The 18090-nt window shown below is 49.6% G+C and overlaps 4 protein-coding genes across 13 annotated transcripts in view; 2 read left to right on the top strand and 2 right to left on the bottom strand.

Moving 5' to 3' along the window:
* The window catches only part of LOC147214556 (IQ motif and SEC7 domain-containing protein 1-like), a 95524-nt gene extending 91766 nt beyond the window's left edge, over positions 1–3758 (top strand). For all 8 annotated transcript variants that reach the window (XM_086142031.1, XM_086142032.1, XM_086142035.1 and 5 more), the window contains one exon: positions 162–3758. In XM_086142031.1, coding sequence (XP_085998157.1) covers positions 162–719 — 558 coding nt within the window. In that variant the 3' untranslated portion in view covers positions 720–3758. The remainder of the gene's footprint in view (positions 1–161) is intronic.
* Positions 3759–4012: 254 nt separating this feature from the next.
* On the top strand, positions 4013–5394 carry gp9 (glycoprotein IX platelet). The gene is made up of 2 exons (XM_086142046.1): positions 4013–4354; positions 4453–5394. Exon 2 carries the CDS (start codon positions 4454–4456, stop codon positions 5180–5182), a length of 729 nt encoding a protein of 242 aa, XP_085998172.1. The 5' UTR covers positions 4013–4354; position 4453; the 3' UTR covers positions 5183–5394.
* A 72-nt stretch (positions 5395–5466) lies between these two features.
* LOC147214558 (haloacid dehalogenase-like hydrolase domain-containing 5) lies at positions 5467–11028 on the bottom strand. Its single transcript, XM_086142045.1, has 8 exons — positions 10692–11028; positions 9252–9455; positions 9051–9163; positions 8856–8949; positions 8375–8408; positions 8118–8292; positions 7847–8035; positions 5467–6487 (listed from the first exon to the last, which is right to left on the bottom strand). Exons 1-8 carry the CDS (start codon positions 10797–10799, stop codon positions 6085–6087), a joined length of 1320 nt encoding a protein of 439 aa, XP_085998171.1. The 5' UTR covers positions 10800–11028; the 3' UTR covers positions 5467–6084.
* A 470-nt stretch (positions 11029–11498) lies between these two features.
* On the bottom strand, positions 11499–15329 carry cnbpa (CCHC-type zinc finger, nucleic acid binding protein a). Of its 3 annotated transcripts, none has more exons than XM_086142047.1 (5): positions 15235–15329; positions 13264–13378; positions 12977–13042; positions 12688–12886; positions 11499–12521 (listed from the first exon to the last, which is right to left on the bottom strand). In XM_086142047.1, the coding sequence occupies exons 1-5, from the start codon at positions 15313–15315 to the stop codon at positions 12404–12406; spliced, it is 579 nt and encodes a 192-aa protein (XP_085998173.1). In that variant the 5' UTR covers positions 15316–15329; the 3' UTR covers positions 11499–12403. The 3 variants fall into 3 exon arrangements, with proteins under 3 accessions (XP_085998173.1, XP_085998174.1, XP_085998175.1); XM_086142048.1 differs by having other exon boundaries at positions 15174–15325; XM_086142049.1 differs by lacking the exon at positions 15235–15329 and adding an exon at positions 14148–15186.
* Between the last annotated feature and the right edge of the window lie 2761 nt (positions 15330–18090).

The raw sequence follows: 18090 nt of genomic DNA on the forward strand, positions 1-18090 counted from the left end.
ATTTTTATTTCCATTTGCATGCCCTATAACATGATGCTACTTGTTTATCAACGATAGGAAAGTAAAAAAGAGAAAAACGCAGATGATTCTTCAGCTGGAGCTCCAGCGGAGGATTGCGACGCGTCTGACGGACATGCTGTTACTTATCCTTCATCTTCCAGGGGTCCATCATTAGCAGCCCCCACACGCACCGGAGAGCCGCCGCCGCCGCCGCCGCCAGCGCCGCCGCCGCCGCGTCACGTGACGGCGCTCCCCGCGACCACCCCCCGCTCTCCAACTCCGCGTCCACCTCCATCCTCGGGTCGCTCTTCGGCAGCAAGAGGGGCAAGCCGTCGTCGCAGGGCCACCCGGGTTTCCCCGCCCCCGGCCACCCCACGCTCATCTCCCACAAACCCCACCCCACCAACCTGCACCACACGGCGCAGGCGGCGCACGGGGTTCCGGTCCAACACCACGGCCACCATTCCCAGTACTGCCAGGTCCCGCAGAACCCGCCCCCGTACCACCACCACCACCACTACCACCCGCCGCCCCACACGCAGTATCACAAGCACCCGGCGTTCTCCTCGCACCCGCATCAGCACCCCCACCCGCAGCACAGCCACTACAGCCAGCACCCCCATCACGGCCCGCACCAGCAGCACCACCACGGCCAGCAGGTGGGCTCGGCGCCCGGCGGACCCAAACCCAAACACAGTGGCATCAGCACCGTGGTGTGACGCCCCCCCGGCGCCCCGGCGGGGAGGAGGACTCGATGAAGGAGGGACAATTTCTGACACCAAAGGGACTGACGGCCTGTCCACTGTGTTTCGGCTCCAGCTCCATCGGCCGTTCGCGGGACGGGAACTGGACTCCGACCTTCCACCAGGGGCCTTTTAGTAGTTTGTCTGATTATGGGCTCGCCCCCCCCCCCCCGACCCCGACCCCCTCCTCCCCGACAGGGGTTGTTATTTCCTCTTGTACAGGAAGACGTCCTTTTTTTTTTTTGTTTGTTTGTTGTTTTTTTTTTTTGTGGGGGGGTGTTTATATGTTTGTTTGTTTTCTCCAAACACACACAGTCCGGCCGTGATGGCCGCAGGGAAATAGTGGTTTCTGCCCTCCCGCCCTCCTCCGCCCGCCGCTTCTTCGCTCCCGCGGTAACCTCCAGAGGAAAAGACGACCCGAGACGAGAACGTGACGGTTTGGGGTTTATTTTGTGCGTGTGTGTGTGTGTGTGGGGGGGGGGGGGGGGGGGTCGTATTTCCCCCGCGCAGAGGAATCCGCCCCAACAATGTTCGGTTTTGCGCAGGAATGCTACCCGCCATCCCCTCCTAGAGCTCACGTGTAGTGGAGAACCCAGTTATAACCATTTCACACAAGGTAACCAATTGAGTCGAGCATCTCGGTCATAGTAGTTCTAGTGCTGTATTTACTGTAGATGACGGCTGTACGTGTTGTCTCCTAGCTCTCATTAATAAATGTGCCAACTATTAATGCATAACCTATTTAGTCAAGACTTCCTGTACAGTATATTGTGCGTAAAAGTAATTTGTAAGATTATACTTACAATTATTATTATTATTATTATTATTATTATCAGCGAACTTCATTTTATATCAGTATTGACTGATGTGGAGGGAGGGGGGCGTCCGGGTGCGGGTCCGACAAGGTGCGAACTCCCATCCGGTCCAGCCTCCGATCGATCTGCACTGAAGTTCTTCCCTTTTTTCTTTTTTTTTTTAAATTGATAGCCAGAAAGAGCCACGTCAGGATGAACGGGGTGTGTGTGTGTGTGTGTGTGTGTGTGTGTGTGTGTGTGTGTGTGTGTGCATCGAAATAACACACACACACACACACACACACACACACACACACACACACACATACGCACGCAACCCAACGCACAAAACGTCCAAGTGTTTTCCGAGTTAAAAAAAAAAAAAAATCAGCATCGCAGCATTTGCGTTCACCCTCTCCTCTCTCCGCGTGCAATACCTTTGACCTTTGACCCGAGTTACATTTGATTTTTGTGCGTTTTTGCGTCGCTTATTTATTGATTTGTTTTTGCCCCCCCCAACGTTCGGGCGCAGACGTGGATTCTTGATGATTCTTTGCATGTGTTGTCGTCGCCGCCAGGCTCTCCTGGGCGCGCCCTATAACCAGTCAGTGTTACCATAGCCAGTTTGTTTCCTTTTTTTGTTTTTCAAAAGTGCAATCATGTTTTCGGAGATGCAGATTTGTACCGAGAGAGCGCGGGGTCTCTCGTTTTTCGTGTTGTCCAGGACGAGATTCAGGTGAAGAAAACGAAAAAAAAAAAAAAATATTTTCATTTAGAAATATATATAAATACTTACATACACAGTTCACAGTGGAGAGGAATGTGTGTATATATTTTAATAAAGGAATATACTTCTCTTGGGGCTGAACAGAAATATTTTTCTGGATAAGCACATATGAAAGAACACTTTTTTTTTTTTTTTTTTTTCCAGGAAATGCATAAATTCCTAAATGAACTAAAAGGAAATGGCTATCCAGTATGTAAAGATGGACTTTCTACATTCTAATAAGAGTCTATTATGGTGTGTAAATTAGTGACAGTGAACTGTTTGTCCCGATATTCAGGTTGTAAATGTATTTTAACTTTCACAGAGAAAACCATCGCCGTACGTCCGGCCTCCGTGTTCCCGCAGATGACGGACATATCACACCCGGGACTCCCGACGATCAGCTGAATGTTTTCTTTCCCCTCTTTGTTTTTTTCGCATCTTTTCCCGCGCAGATAGAATTCTGAAATCGCGGGATGACGGAGTCTCGTTTTTTTTTTTTTTTTTTTTTTTTTTTTGTTTGTTTGTTGTTTTTTTTTTCCTCTTTTTCCGGCGTTTGCGTGTGTGTTGTCGTGCTTGGATAATGACCCCGTCCCGACAATGCACTGCATGAATCTGATGCATCACCTGTCCTTCTCACTGTGAGCTGATGTGGGGGGGGGGAGAAAAATCAGCCTATGAATTTTTCTTTTTTTTTTTTGGTTACTTTGGACTTCCCCAATGTCGGAACGTGTTTTTCGCTGTTTTCCGTGTTCGGGACGGTAGTTATTGAAGCTCAGCATGCATTTCATCGACAAAGCCATTGTGTACATTACAAACATAATGAACACTGCACTTCCTTTCGCTGAGGGCTGTCATCATGTAAATACGGGACTCTGACGCGCAAAACGAATATCTGCTCAGAAGGAAAGTTTATCTTTATGAAGTTGTAAAGGGACCAAGATGGGGTTTAAAGAAACTGTAAATAATGTGTATATGACCAGTACTCTATTCTGATATCTGCAGTTAAGATCAGGATGTATAGCATCGCCTCGCGGCCTGACGGGAGGTCACGTACGAACATATCGATTGTCTCGGCCTCCGGGCCGCCGTGAGCAGACATTTGCTGGAGAAAATCCAAAACAGACTGTTAGAAAGCAAAGCCGCCATTCACACCGAGCTCTCCTCGTCATACGTGCATCCAACACACACACACACACACACACACAACACGAGACTTACTGCTGCAAGCTGTCCAGTCTGGCGTGAGACACGTTTGAAAAAAGATTTTAAAAAACAAACAAAACACACACACACACACACACACACACACACACACACAAGAATGGCCTCATTTCTATGTGCATTCTGTTTGTACAGTGAGTAGTGAGTCAGTAAAGACCCCAGTTATTGTAAACTTCAACTGTGACAATGTTGAGAACGCAAAATAAACAAATATATGACTTATGGTATGAACACGCTGTTTCTGTCCTCCATTGTGTAGAAGTCGGAGCCCAAAGGTGAATAACCTTCATATGCCTCCCTCTCCAGCCGCAGTATTTCCACTAGAGGGCTTGCAGAGGAGCGGTGTGCAGTGAAAAGAGGAATAAAAAAAAAAAAAAAACGGCGCTGCGGCGCCACCTGTAGGTGAAAGTCGTACCCGCGGCTCCCGACCTTCCCGAGCCGAAGAACCCGTGGCTGCTTTTTCTTGTTCTAGTCCGTCCTTTTCACACTGCATCTTTGCATCAGGTTGTTTAAAGGTGCACCGAGTGGACGTCTAAGAGACGTCGTGCGGCCTCTGCGGCCTCTGCGGCCTCTGCGGCTGCAGATAAAGCCTTATCTCCATCCGGCAGATGGGTTTCCTCCGCCGTGTTATTGGTGTTTTCCTCACTGTGACGTTCTTCTCGCAACATGTCGGTTGCTGAACCGAGATGAGGTGGTCGGCGAGGGGTTTCGGACGCACTTTTGGATTCTCCTCAGCAGGAATTTGACGTCGGAACGGAACCGGAGGGGGATCGATCGCACGACTTGAAGGATGACAGGCGGCACGACGACCGGTTCGACGTTAGAAGGTTGGTCTTTTTTTATTTCATTCGTCTGGTTTTTACTTCCCGATAAAAGCTGAAGTTTCCCGCGCAAAGAGAAACCGCTCCGTCTCCTCGTCCTCCAGGATGCTCGCCGGCACGGGATTAGTCGTGGTCCTGCTCTTCGCCACGCCACGAGCGTCCACGTCGGCTCCGTCCTGCTCATGCACGGTCCTCCCGTCCGCCGGCCTCCGGGTCAACTGCAGCTCCCTGGAGCTGACGGAGCTGCCCGGCCTGCCCGCCGACCTCACCGAGCTCCACGCGGAGGACAACCGTCTCACCTCGGTGCCCTCGGGCGCCTTCGACAGGCTGACCGGCCTCCGGACGCTCTCCCTTTCGGGGAACCCTTTCCACTGTGACTGCGAGATCGCGTATCTGAGGAACTGGCTGAGGAAAAACGGGGTTTTTCCCTCCGAGGGGCCGACCTGCGCCGGTCCCGGCGACGTGGCTCGCAAAGCCGTCGCCGACCTGGACGACGAGCACTTCCGGCGCTGCGGCCGGAGACGCTCCCCGTGCAGGACCCGCAACGCCCTGGCGGTGGCGATGATCGCCTGCGTCACGGGTTTGCTCCTGTGGAGTCTGAGACTGGCCAAGAACTCCACCATCACCCTCTACATCGACAAGAAGCATTCGGAATTCGAGGCCGACTCTCTGCGCTCGCGGAAACCCAAACACCGCAGGCGGATCCACACCGAGCCGCCCGTCGTCAGGGAAGACCCCGACGACGGAGAGAACGCGCTCGTCCGGACGGACTTACTACCGCAGGTCCTGGACGCGTTGCAGAAAAAGCACAATATAAAGATAAAGGTCGTCTGAAGGGACTCGGACGGACGCCGCACGTGAGGAAGAGCAGGTTGGACCTGGAGGACGCTGCTGAGGACGCTCTGCTTGTTTGCCATGAACTTTGACGTTTGACCGCCATTGTTGCGCTCGCTCAGATATGACCTGCCTCCGTGAACACCGGTTGCTTTCCATTTGTTTGAACTTTCAGATCATATCGGGACCAATATAAGCTATTTTTTTCACAACGTGTTTTTTTGTTACCCTCCCTTCCTCGCCAGCGTGGACACATTTAAGAAATAACACACACACACACGCAGTGGTTTTGCAAACATTTGTAATCACTGAAAGTTCCCGCGTAGAGGTATTTACAACGGGTGTAACGCCTGGACGCGTGACGTCCGTGACGCGTCCAGGGACATGGCGAGAAGGAACGGCGGCGTTTGGCCGAAGATGGAAGTGTGGAGTGTGCAAACGGGACGACACACACACACACACACACACACACACACACACACACACACACACACAGTCAGTACGATCAGAGGACGATATTGCACGTGGTACGGGCGCCGTTACAGCACGAGGGTCACACACGGTGTCATGCATAGATCTTTTGGGGGGGAACGGGTGAACAAGCGTCACCTCCAGGGCGGAGACGCCGTTAGGAACCGCGTTAGTCAGAAAGGTAGGACGTTCTGAGGATTCGTCGACTAAAACGTTAATATAGCTAGAAAATATATTTAAAAGGGTCAAATAAGGCAGTTAGAACACTTTTCCTTTAAAAGAGACGAGGCGATCGGAGACTCACGGGAAACAAAGGTCGTAGCGACGCGATGGCGGTCATTGTCGGTTCAGAACGGATCGGTATTCTCCGATCGTCTTCGAGGACGATCGGACAACACGCACAGTGTCGCGGTGCGGCGCCGCTCCGAGCTCTACTGAGGCACAAACTTCTCCTGCTCGAAGATCAGCTCCACGGCCTCGGCCACGTCCTGCACGATGTGTCGCGGCTCCAGCAGCGCCGGGTCGAAGCCGAAGTCCCGGTGCCCGTGGAAGGCGGCCTCCTCCGCGCAGCGCTTGGCGTCGCACGCCGCCGCCGCCGCCGCCCCGGGATTGTACACGCCCGTGCAGACGAGCACCGACTTGCAGGAGGTGGCGGACGGCAGCGCCAGTTCGCTCTCCAACGCGCTGTCGAGCTCCTCCTCCTGGGGCACGGCGGAGGCGGAGCCTGTGGCGGCCGCCATCTTGGCCATGGCTTTGGGGTTGTTTCTGGCGGCTCTCTCTTCCAGATATCGGTTGTACTGGTTGGCGCCGTAAACGTCAGTCATGAGGTTGTCCCTGGGAGAGGAACGCGCAAAAAGGGGTTTGGTTATTTTCAGGCTTTTCGCTAACAAACAAATCCAAGCACCAAACCTTTTCCTTGCAGCCAATCACCTGCCTCCATCTAACCTCCCCTCCATCCTTTCACCCAGATTTTCACCATCCTTCTTCTGTCCGTGAAAACTCTCTTATGTAATAGTACTTTCGGGGTAGTTGCATGTTGCTTTTATCTCATTCTCTTTTTTTTATAGTAGCGACCGCACTTTCTTACGCTGAAGTGGAGTTTCTGGAGCTCAATAAATCCTTCTTGCGACCGTTTTTGGATTGCTTTTGTTCACTTTTATTCACATCCATATAAAATGATTCAACATTTCAGCCTCTCAGTCGGCCAAATATGTGCAAACCTAGTAGAACATGTTGGCGTTTCCACGCTCGCCTTCCTTCTCTTTTCATCAGAGCAGACGGGGAGGAAGCCAGGTCCTCGTCCTGCCGTGGACGGGATGCCGGGCCGTTAAGTATTTCCTCACGCCTCCCTCTACTGTCACGGCCTTTGTCTCGAACCTGTTTAAGCACCCCCGGCCTGTTTAACTCCCGTCAGTGTGCTATCTTTCCATGACGTTGCGTGTCTGCTGGACGGGTCGTAAGCCTGCAGACGTCCGCGTGGAATCATCTCAGGAGCTGCGGCGGCACGGTGAGTGGATCAGAGGATGTTTATCTTTGTGATCGGAGCCCAGAGGTGTTAGCAGCCAGCGGGTTGAGCGTCTCTAAACGCCGCTGTCCGTGAAGCGGCGTTTAGAGACACCGGGACGCGCTGCCGCCGCCAGCTAGCCCTGAGAGAATCATGTGTGTGTGTCGTGGAGAAGATGTTGTGGGTGAGATACGGTGAAGGCGGGAACGTGGATGGACGAGGCGTCGGATGAGGCGTTCAAAGACAGTCGGGGACGGTTTGACGGTTTTAGAAAGAGGAGCGGCTTCACTCCGTCCATAAATGGAGTTTAGACATAAAGTGTAGCAAAGTTATATTTAGCATAGCATTGTAGCACAAAAGGTTGGGCCGGGACGTTAAGTTAAGGATAGAATGACTAATGAAAAACTCCCCCGACCTCCTCGTAGCATCTTTAAGGTGAATAAATCCACTTTATTTCTTTACGTTTGCTTTTGCCATTTATTATACGTTATTTTCCATCTATAAAGTACATTTTTCTTATTTAAAAACAACAAAACCATCGGGCTGGGACGGATTAGTCTTGTCTCGGTTCATTTTAAATGCGAAGCGTATTGAGTGACGAGCTCGGTCACTGAACCAATTCATCTCCTACGTCGAGTCTGCAACTATCACATTTAACCTGCATGTCGTGTGTGTCTCAGGAGTCTTACCCTATGGCGTAGAGGGAGGTGACGGGAAGCTTCCACTGCATCTGCACGGCCCGGCATCTGATGAGGTACTCGGCAAAATGGTACGTCAGCTCGCTGGGCTTCCCGATGAGAGCCTCGTACTTCAAGTCTCTACCGGTTATCTTCTTGTAGATGTTCTCCAAGCACACGAGGAAGGCGCCGTGGCCGAACCTGGGATGAGATGAGGCGGTAAAAGGCTGGACAGTAAAAGATTGTTTGTTTTTTTTCACGAAAGGCAACCCTGACTCGTTACCGTGGAGAATGCGCCTCGGCCATCCACATGAGGTCCATGTTGCAGGCCAGCAGCGGGAGATGAGGCAGATTTGGGGTGAGGTGAACACTGCTGAGGTTACCGTCGGTCAGGAGGACATCGATGATCAGCTGCAGGTTGGTCTCCCATCGGATGGGCTCTCCGAAAAGAACCACGGCTGCCGGCGGGATAAAGAAAAAAGGACCGTCTAGTTGAGAAAAGCATTGGTGTTGTATCCAATCAGAGGCCCGAGCTCTTACCTTCAACTTTCTGGACGTTGCTGATAGGGTTAGACTGAAACGACAAATTCACAAGCCATTTTAAATCGGAAAAACAAACCTCCCCTTCGCCCTCCGGACGCCCGAAGGGTGAACGCCCCCCTCCTCCGAGACCGACACCTTGTGAAAGCGCAGCCATGTAATGTCATGGTTTGGCCATGAAGCCCAAAGAGCCCAAACCGCTCTCCGTCCCGCTGTTTTCCCCGGCTCGCTGCTGTTTGGCGGCGGAGAAGCAGAACCAGCCGAGCCCTCATTAGTTGGTCACGGCGGGCGGAGGCTTCGGGACGAAAACCCAGCGTGCTTTGTTTGATATAACGCTGGAAGCTGCTTGCAGAATGGCTCAGTGTGATCTCAACAAAGCAACTATTGACTCGGGCCGCGTCCGGTTATTTAAAAAGAAACGACACCCAGAATCATCTGAGCGCGTTACACACAATCTTATTTTGACTTAAAAATATCTCACCGGCAGTTTGGGTCTCCTGTTGTGATCCACCATGTCCAGCAGCGGGAACGATTCTCTCAGCATGTCGACCGTGACGACGTTCTTGAAGCCGACACTGAGGGCAGTGTTAAGGAGAAGCGGGGGAAAGTCACGCGAGCGCGGCTCTTAATAACCCAAACGGCGACGAATGCAGAACAATCCAAGACGGGAGGATACTTTTTAGCGATCTCCAGGACCGGGCCCTGTCCAGACACCAGCACGCATTTTTCGTGGAACTTTTTAAACATCCTCAACGGACTGTGGGACATGATGACTTGATCGTGTGTGACCTGGAAAAAGAAAGCCAGAGTGCGTAGAGAGCACAGGTGGCTTTAACAACACAGCGACGGGTTTTATTTTCGTGCGGCGAAAACTGACGGGGACGCCGAGGATGCAGGAGAGCTGGTCCGCTTTCGTCTGTCGGAGGCAATTCCCCGCGTTGGTGACAAAAACGACCGGCACCACAAACTGTCCCTGAGAGTTCACCAACTTCTCGAACGCCTTCTTGGCGGCGGGGATCGGCGTCCTTCCCCGGACCAGCACGCCGTCGATGTCGAACAACAGTCCGAAGCTCGGCTGCGGCTTCAGAAAGGGAAAAGAGGCGAGGGGTTATCCTGGAGCGTCCCGAGGAGAGCAATGAGCGGAGCAGTTTTTACACGACGAGAGAGGACAGCACGAACGGTTTATGAGCGCTAAATGTCCAAATCAACTCCTTGCACCTTTAAAAGTGCACAGCCATTCCAATCTGAAGGCTCAATGGTCACATTAGCCAACTTTGTGTGGCCCGGTGTCTGTTATTTCTGGTTCCTCATGACATTTCTGCCAAGTCCTTTACTTGCCCGTTCTACTCATTCACAAGTAAATAACTTCAAATTACCCTACAGGTTTATTTCTTGCATTGGGAAAACTATAGAAATCGCTTTAAACCACCCAATTACAAGATAATCCTCTCATTAAGCACTGAGGAAAAATGCATTTCCCCTGTTTAATTGGCGGCCAGATGTTTTCCCCGGCCCAGGACAATATCCTCCTCACATGATCCGTGCCGGACGTCGGGCCGCGGCCCGGCTTCTCAGAGACCGGCCTCTCATAATGAGCTTTTCCATAAAACTCCTCACATGCACCGGGTTGTGCACGGTAAAGCTCAACGTTAAGTCATGAGGACAAGAACAAAATAATCTTAATAGCAGGATGGATGTTTAAGTATTATTCCGGATGATGGCCTCTTCAATATAGCAGTATACTTGCATAGCAGAAGTGGAAAGAGTAGAGTGCCCTTTCTTATTGTTAGAATGTTAAGAGGATAAAATAATAACTCACGGTTCGCGTGCATGTGTGTGTACTAGTGGGATCCCATGGGGAAAAACGCATTAAGACGGATTTTAAAACATTTTAAAAGGCTATCCATCAACCGTCAAGGAGCATCCTGTGTCACCCGTGCATGTTTTTCTGTCTGTTTCTGTTTTTCTGCCCCCCCCCAAAAAAAATCCCCCTTATATCCCCGCTTAGCACCAACTATCTTGTGCATTTTGAAGAGTTAACTGGGGTCGAGCGGAAGAAATGGGGACACAGTAAATCAAGCTACTGTTTTGTTGTTTTTTTTTCAATTCTTTTCATTTTTCTCCTCAACAGGGGGTGGTGGATAACCCCGCTTTGCATTCGCTGTCGGCGGTGTCAGCCGGTGCGGTTCTGACCCAGAAAAGCCCAGTTTGCATGCAGGGCATCTTGCAGGATGTTTTGGTAAAGACGAGCAACCGGATCCGCAGCGACGCACGGAAGAACCCGGATGTAGCAGCAGCGGCAGCCGCGCGACCGTACCTTGCTAGCGGACTGAGCTCCGCGGGACCCGACGGTCCCGGCGCTCCGTGAGGCCTGGCGGCTCCCCGGAGCGCGGAGGCTCCGGTAAAACGACAGTAGACCCCTCATGTCCGTCGGTCATTCATGGCCGAGCTGCGGGTTCGAGGATCGGGGAGGAAAAAATAAAAAAAAAAGAGGAGGAAAACGGGAAGAAAAGATGGACGCGCGCCCGCGTGAGCCGGCTCGCTCCGGGGCGCGCGCGACTTAGTCTTTTTTTTGGGGCTTTTTCTCCCCCTCCTCGCTGATTGGACGCCGTCCGGTGACGTAGCAAGGAAGGTGGGCGGGGCTTGTGCCGCATCTGCACCGCAAAGTGGAAACAACCGCTGCCATTTTAAGACGCAGAGGTGGAGCGCTTTTTTTGTTTTGCACCTTGGCTTCACGGCCGGCGCCGCTGGAAGCCCACCGGGACACGGCTCACCTCGTTCACCCCGCGATTCGACCAGGACAGGCGGTCCTCGAGATGCAGTTTGCATCACCGCGGAACACCGCGGTGCTATTTCGACCCGCGTTCCCCATTTTACATGCGGCAGGAGCGGCCCTGGGTGCGGGCGCCGGAGCAGGAGCTGCTCTGCAGGCGCTGCACTCGGGAGGAAAAAAAAAAAAAAAAAAACTGGGCGGAAAAAACGGGGGATCGAACAGGCGAGCAACCCCCCCTTTGCAGAAACGTTGACTGCAGATTGTGGGTGGAGAGCTCTGGAAACAAGCCCCTCTGGAGACGAGTTTCCATCCACCAGAAGGAAACGTTCACACAGAAAGCAGACGAGGTCCTCCCCGTGCTCCTCCAGCTTTATTGATAGTTTAAAATTACATTTCTATTTTCTAGGACTTCAGTTGCACTTTCCTTCCGACTTAAAAACTGAGTACAAGCAAATGGTATTTATACAGTAGTCTAAGTGATATTGTACAAAAATAACATTTTTGATTTCTGTGAAAACATTTTTCCATTCCCAAATAACTCCTAATTCTTCTGTTCTGACAACGGTTCATGATGTTAATTTTTGCCAAGGTAAAAAAAAAAAAAAAAAAAAGAAACGAAAAAAAAAGGAAAAAAAAATACAAATCCGTTTTAAAGGAAACATCTACCTTGGACTACCAACGATATTTAAATTGTAAACAGATTTCTATAAAAGAACGTGTTTATTTTAATACCTCCAAAATTTTTTTATATCTTAGCAATATAACATGTATTTTGTTATCGCCCACTTTGCTGCTTGTAGGGCTGAAATGCATCATGTTATGAACTGTTTCCATGTCTCTCTCTTGGCCAACTCAGATCCCACTAAAACAAACCAAAATAACCATACATGGAAGTTCGGTTTCCATTTACTCCCTTCTTTTTGTCCCGTTTTACTGAGACTCACTTCCCCAAGCTCAGAGGTCCTATAGGTTCCCATGTGTTTAGTCCCATTTATTCATCTCTGATCACCAGTGGCTTGGAAAGGGGGGGTTCTTTGACAAAGCATTATACATTAACACCGCTACCAAACTAAAACATTTTTGTATTGAATGCAGAAGATATTTTTATCACCCCTTTCATTGTATTACATGTCGAGAGGCTCACTGGCCTGGGACTAGCCTCTGTTAGCCGACCTTTGGCCAGTGAAGAGGATTCAGAGAAAATAATACAACCAACCATCAATCTGAAAAAAAGGAGGGGCAACAGAGGGCACTGATTATGCGGTGGCTTCAATGGTGCACTCTTTTGCCAGGTGGCCTGCCTTTCCACAGTTGTAGCAGTTAGTCTCGCTGGCTTTACTGCAGTGCACGGCCACGTGACCAATCTCACCACACCTGCAAGAGAGAAACACTTGTTACGCCTGGGGGGGAAACAGCCAACGGTACAGCTGTGGATGGAGTTCTGCTAAAACTAGAAGCCTAATAACACTTCCAGAAAGGTATTCACAACTACTGGGGGATGCTTCAGGGGAAAAAAAGGGGAGAGCAAAGTTGCACTCACCTGTAACATTTCACCTTATTGCAAAGTTTCTGGATGTGGCCGAACCCGCCGCAGGAGTAGCACTTCTGCTCATTGGCATGGTTGCAGTCACGAGCCATGTGACCGGCCTTGCCGCAGGTGTAGCAGAGTTGCTCCCTCTCCTTTTTGGGCTCCTTGCAGTCACGGGAGATGTGGCCACTCCTGTGGCAGTTGTAGCATGCTGAAAGGAGGAAAAACAAAAAATCCTGAGTTTGAAAAATCGCTCATGCCAGGTTTGAATGAGTTACCTGAAAGAGAAGAGAATGCTCACCATCCTCGGGTTGGTCACACTCCCTGGCCATGTGCCCTTGATCTCCACACCGGTAGCAGAACAGCTCTGGAACGGGACGTTCAGAATAATACTTAAAGACGAAAAGGCAAGGAGTTTATCGGTGCTTTCGTTCCTGCAGCGGTCTGACGTGAACGACCTTGATCGGAGTACTAAACATCAGCATAGATGGTAAGACCAAACCCCTCAGCAGCTTTAAATGATACGTGCAGCATGGAAAATAAAAAAATACACCCAGTTTTCTCGGAAGCAGTACATAGTAGCCTTGCCTCTTCCTCTGCCCCTTCCACGTCCTCGCGTGCCCCCGGCATTGGGGCAGTGCTTGATCCAATGCCCTGTGCGGCCACATCCAAAGCACTCGGTGCTGCTGCTCATCTCCATTTCCTGGGAAAAAAAACAAGGGAATAGATGTTGTTCTTTTTTTTTTTCCAGCCCTTGAAGAAAGTTTGACACTCCTAAATTCAACTAGTTCTTCTAAAGGGGAATGTATTCTCTAGGTCAGCAGCCTCTCTGAGAAACACGTGCCCATTTTGTCTTTCCATTGCTAGTGCATATTACAATCCTGTGTGTTATTATATTTCTGTGGCAAAGAGATTTCAGCTTTGAAAAATCGGAATATATTTGAAAAGCTTGGAATCCGGTTTGATTGAGAGCTCTGTCGGATGAGAATAGTCTTGGTTTCCCTTTAGCATATCTGAGGCAGATTTCCATAAGTTTTCAGGGACCTCCTGGCTTTATCTTAACAAATCCCCTCCTAGGCTGGGAACTGAAACTACTAATAATTCCTGGGTATATGTGTGTATATATATATATATATATATATTCTTTTTGTATATAGGCCACTGCTCTGTGCAAATACTATTTGAATTGTCATACTTGGCCTGCCTCGGGACGATAAAACGACGGTTTACACTGCTGATTCACACTGGGTGTTTCACTGAGATTAAGTGTTCCTGTGAGGGATTCTCCAATATCGGGAGGATTGATTATTCATGACTTTACTTCGTGAGCCATATGAAATTGTGCAAATACATCTAGTGTGCTAGGAGAGGAGGGGATGTCTAACCTAATCTAGGGTCAAACCGGGGGTTTGCATGAGGACAGGTCATCTACTGCAGCTTGCGGTCTACAGCTACCCACTAAGCTAACTTACACGGTTTTCTCAATGGGAAACATGTCGCCATTGGCCAAACTTCTGCGTGCTGGAGACATCAGGTCAGGTTCGGGCGGGAGGGAAACGGGGAGCCCAAAGGCCGGAATCACATCCGAAGCGGGGCGACGACCCCAGATAACCCCCCCCAAAAAAACTTGTTGATCCTAGTGGAACTTTCACGTCGCTCGTCACGGTCACCCAGGCGCCCAGCGGGCCTCGACTTAACGTTATCTCTTATATAATTGAGTCGGAATTGTCTTGAGAGGTATTTTCCGCCTCCCCGTCGTCACATGAGCTTTTTGGCGCCCTGATCACATTTTAAAAATACCCGTGGATCTCGCCCGGTGCCCCGGAGCGGGGGAGAAGAGGCGGCTCGGCGCTGACAACCGCGGCGACGGCCATGAGAGCGTGTCGCGGCTCGGATGCTAGCATTTGTGGAAATAACGGTGGCGACATCTTCTCCCCATAAATACCCCGCGAGTAGGTTAAAAACAAGTAATAGAGTTACATTGCGGGGGGGTTGTTAAGTGATTTTGATTTTTATTCGACCGCGGGGGAGAAATAAAGAACAAATGTTAGCTGCGCTAACATTGGCCTAGTCACGTTTATTTTCCTGCGTACTCGCGAGACGCCGCCGCTGCTTGCTAGCTAGCTGGCTAGCAACAGCAGTAGCTAGCCACCGCCGCCTCACGATCTCCGCCGAACGGCGCGGCGCCGTCGACGATCTCGTCTTTGTCAAATCCGCGGCGAGCGACCGCTCGGTCGCTACAAATACAGATAGACGTTAACAATGAAATACCGAGGGCTGTTTTAATTTAAAGTGCCCGTAAAAAAATACAATTTCCCGCGCAGGGGGGAGGGGGTGGCCAGCACGCCAAAGTCGTTGTAAAGGGCTAGCGTTAGCAGGCCGGACGCGCGTCCCGATGCACCGTTATTCAGATCCAACAAACGCATACCGTTTGTACAAAGAAAAACCACAAAATAAGACAATATGCGCTCATTTAAATGCCAGTGTATCATACTCACGACGCTTTGGTGTGCTCGGTACTTGACGATTGGCTTTTTCTTTTTCGCTTTTATTGCTTACCTTGCCGTCTATCACGCTATATCTATGTTTACGCCTCCTTCTTTGCGCTACATGCGGTGTGGAGAGTTCCTGAATTGTCATTCACGGCGTCCTGCAGAAAGCGACACGATCATTGGCCACTTACGCTCACGGCGACCAATGGGATGCGAGGATTTCTGGACACCGCCTCTATGAACCAGCCAATCAACGGCTCAGAATGTCCCGTTATACCCTTAAGCGACTGGCCTTCTTGTCCACCTCGCCTCAACAGAGAAACTTTCCAGCAGGAAAAATATAACAATAAAGATATATAGATGTTTGTTTGTTTTTCTACTCCGAAATGAACAGGATCACTGACATTTTATCAGGAAATTCGAGAGGTTTCATGCAATCGGGTCAAAGCTTTTAAGAAGAAAAAATGTTCCAGATAAATCATTAATAATTTAAAAGTGTCTTGTGGGCTAAAAAGCAAGAGTGCTGATGATATTCTGTAGACTCCACTGTGACCTCTTTTTAACGGCGCGCTTCTCCTCAGCCCAGCTTCCAGGTACATCTTTGGATTTCATTTCAATTAACATTTGAGGCATCTGTATGCACTTGCAGACAGGTGACTGATGGTCCTGGTTGTTTTAATGCTTTAATATTAGTATATATGTATATATCAGACCTGAAGGAATTCAACACTAACAAACAAATCGGCAACGGCTTCGCTTTTAATTATTTATTACCAAGTGTATGCACTTTTTGATTACCCTGTGTGTTTATACGGGTTATATGGGTATTGGATTCGGGGTGCCAGCATATCTGAAATATCTATTGACTGAAACAATAAAACAGTGTACTGTCGTATAAGAAGCACTGATTGCATCTTATTTCAAACAGAGGAGGTCAGATGGTCAAAAATCCAATGAACTGCGGGGCTGCAGGCATCTCTGCTAACTGGTCTGAGTGCTCAGCAAGATCAATAAGTGGAATAGATGCGTTCATTTCCTTAAGGTGGAATCGGCCGTGAAGAGCGGACGTGCCGCTCGCTGCCTCCGACGGACTCTAATTTGAGTCTTAAATTTGATACTATATCTGCAGGGAAACTCCTTGCAGCCTGGGGTGGATATGTTTTGTCTGAATGCAGTCTGCCCCCTCTGATATCCAGGGGTGAAAGGAATAAGGGTCCACACTCGCAAGTGGGGTGGAGTACCTTAAAAGAGTACACAATGACAAAGCCCTGCCCTCGTCTTCAAAGAAACACTATTTGGTACTTCTGTTATTTGTCAGGTGGAATATTTACGAGAACATGTCAGTTTCACAATCTAATACTGGATTACAAGATGGATGAAATTGGAGTAAATTGATTTTCTTTTCTTTTTTTAAATCTCTATCTGATATCCCTTTTCCCGGCCGCTTTGTGATGCCAGTGTTTGCTGGAGCCTCCAGGACGCACCGACCGGGATGCCGATCTGGCTCTTTTATTCTCTGATTTCGCAAAAGTCCAGCTCGGTGTTCGGGACGGTGGAGCCATCTGTGGTGACGGTGCCTCAAGGGAGCCAGCCCGGGATGCTTCAGTGATGGTGAACACATGGTGAGTGGAGAGGGTACCGTTTCATTTTGGAAAGTAACACTGCTGTTTCCCCCCGGCAAACAAAAGCCCTGCGGTTATTAACTTCGGCTGAACGGCAGAAAACATTTGAAACTGCTGCAAACCGTGTCGCCCAACTTTGGGTTTAAGTGGTTTGTTTTTATTTTTAAAATGAAATCTGTACGCTATAAAAATCGGCAACTATAAAGGTTACAGATAGATAGATAGATTGCCACACTTTTCTTTGAGCAGTTATGTTGTGTATTTATGCTGTTAAACGTTTTACGTCCATTTATAGTTTTGCCTATTTATGGTGTCTCGTCTGTCGTGCTGCGTCGTCCGATATTTAAGTATGTGCCCCCTGAAGCGAAAGCCACCAAAAATGTGTTCATGTGTATCATGACAGTTAAGATTCTCGATTCTTGATTGAGACGATAGGTCGAGAGGGAAATTGTTTTGCCTTCGTAGCAGGTACATCATCACAGGATAAAGGTAAAGATAGTGGAACCTTAAATAAACAGAATAGCTTGACCAAAGGAATACTGTATATCTTCTTCTTCTGCTTCCAATCACCGGTCTCCACCTAACCCTCTCCTCTCACACCAACTAACTTCCTGTGCGTGTTTCCATCCATCCATTAACCTCCTCTCCTGCCTGGCACGTCCAACCTCAGCAACCTTCTTCCCAGATATTCACCGTCTCTCCTCCATGTCCAAACCATCTCAGTCTGACTTTATTTACGGAACATCTGAGACCCTCTGTCCTTCTGATGGACTCCTTCCTGATCCTATCCGTCCTCCTCACTCCTAAAGAGGATCTGCGCATCTTCATCCCTGCGTTCACCTCCGTCTCCTAAACCTTTCCGATTCTCCTTTTTCACCTGACACTTTCCTCCACTCACTCCAACCCGCATGTTTCTTCACCTCTTCTTCACGCTGTCCTTTGCTGTGGACTGGTGACCCTGTGTACTTCGAATCCTCCACCTTCTCCACCGCCTCAATGTTCTACTTGAGTCCCTCTCATCCACACACATGTATTCTGTAACCTTCATTCCTCTCCTTTGCAGGAGTTTACCTCTGCCTGCTCTAAATGCAGATCACTATGTCACCTGCAAACATCTCAGTCAGTGGTGATTCCTGTCTAACCTCATCTTTTCAAGATATCTAACGACTTAATCGATCCCAAGGTGGGGAAATTCAAGTGTTGAAGCGTCAGGAGACAGGTTTGGCATGTAGTGCAATGGACACACACACACACACACACACACACACACACACACACACACACACACACACAAACAGATA

Source organism: Fistularia commersonii, chromosome 34, assembly GCF_037954325.1.
Source record: "Fistularia commersonii isolate RoL2024-O1a breed Wild chromosome 34, RoL_Fcom_v1.0, whole genome shotgun sequence".
Classification (NCBI taxonomy): domain Eukaryota; kingdom Metazoa; phylum Chordata; class Actinopteri; order Syngnathiformes; family Fistulariidae; genus Fistularia; species Fistularia commersonii.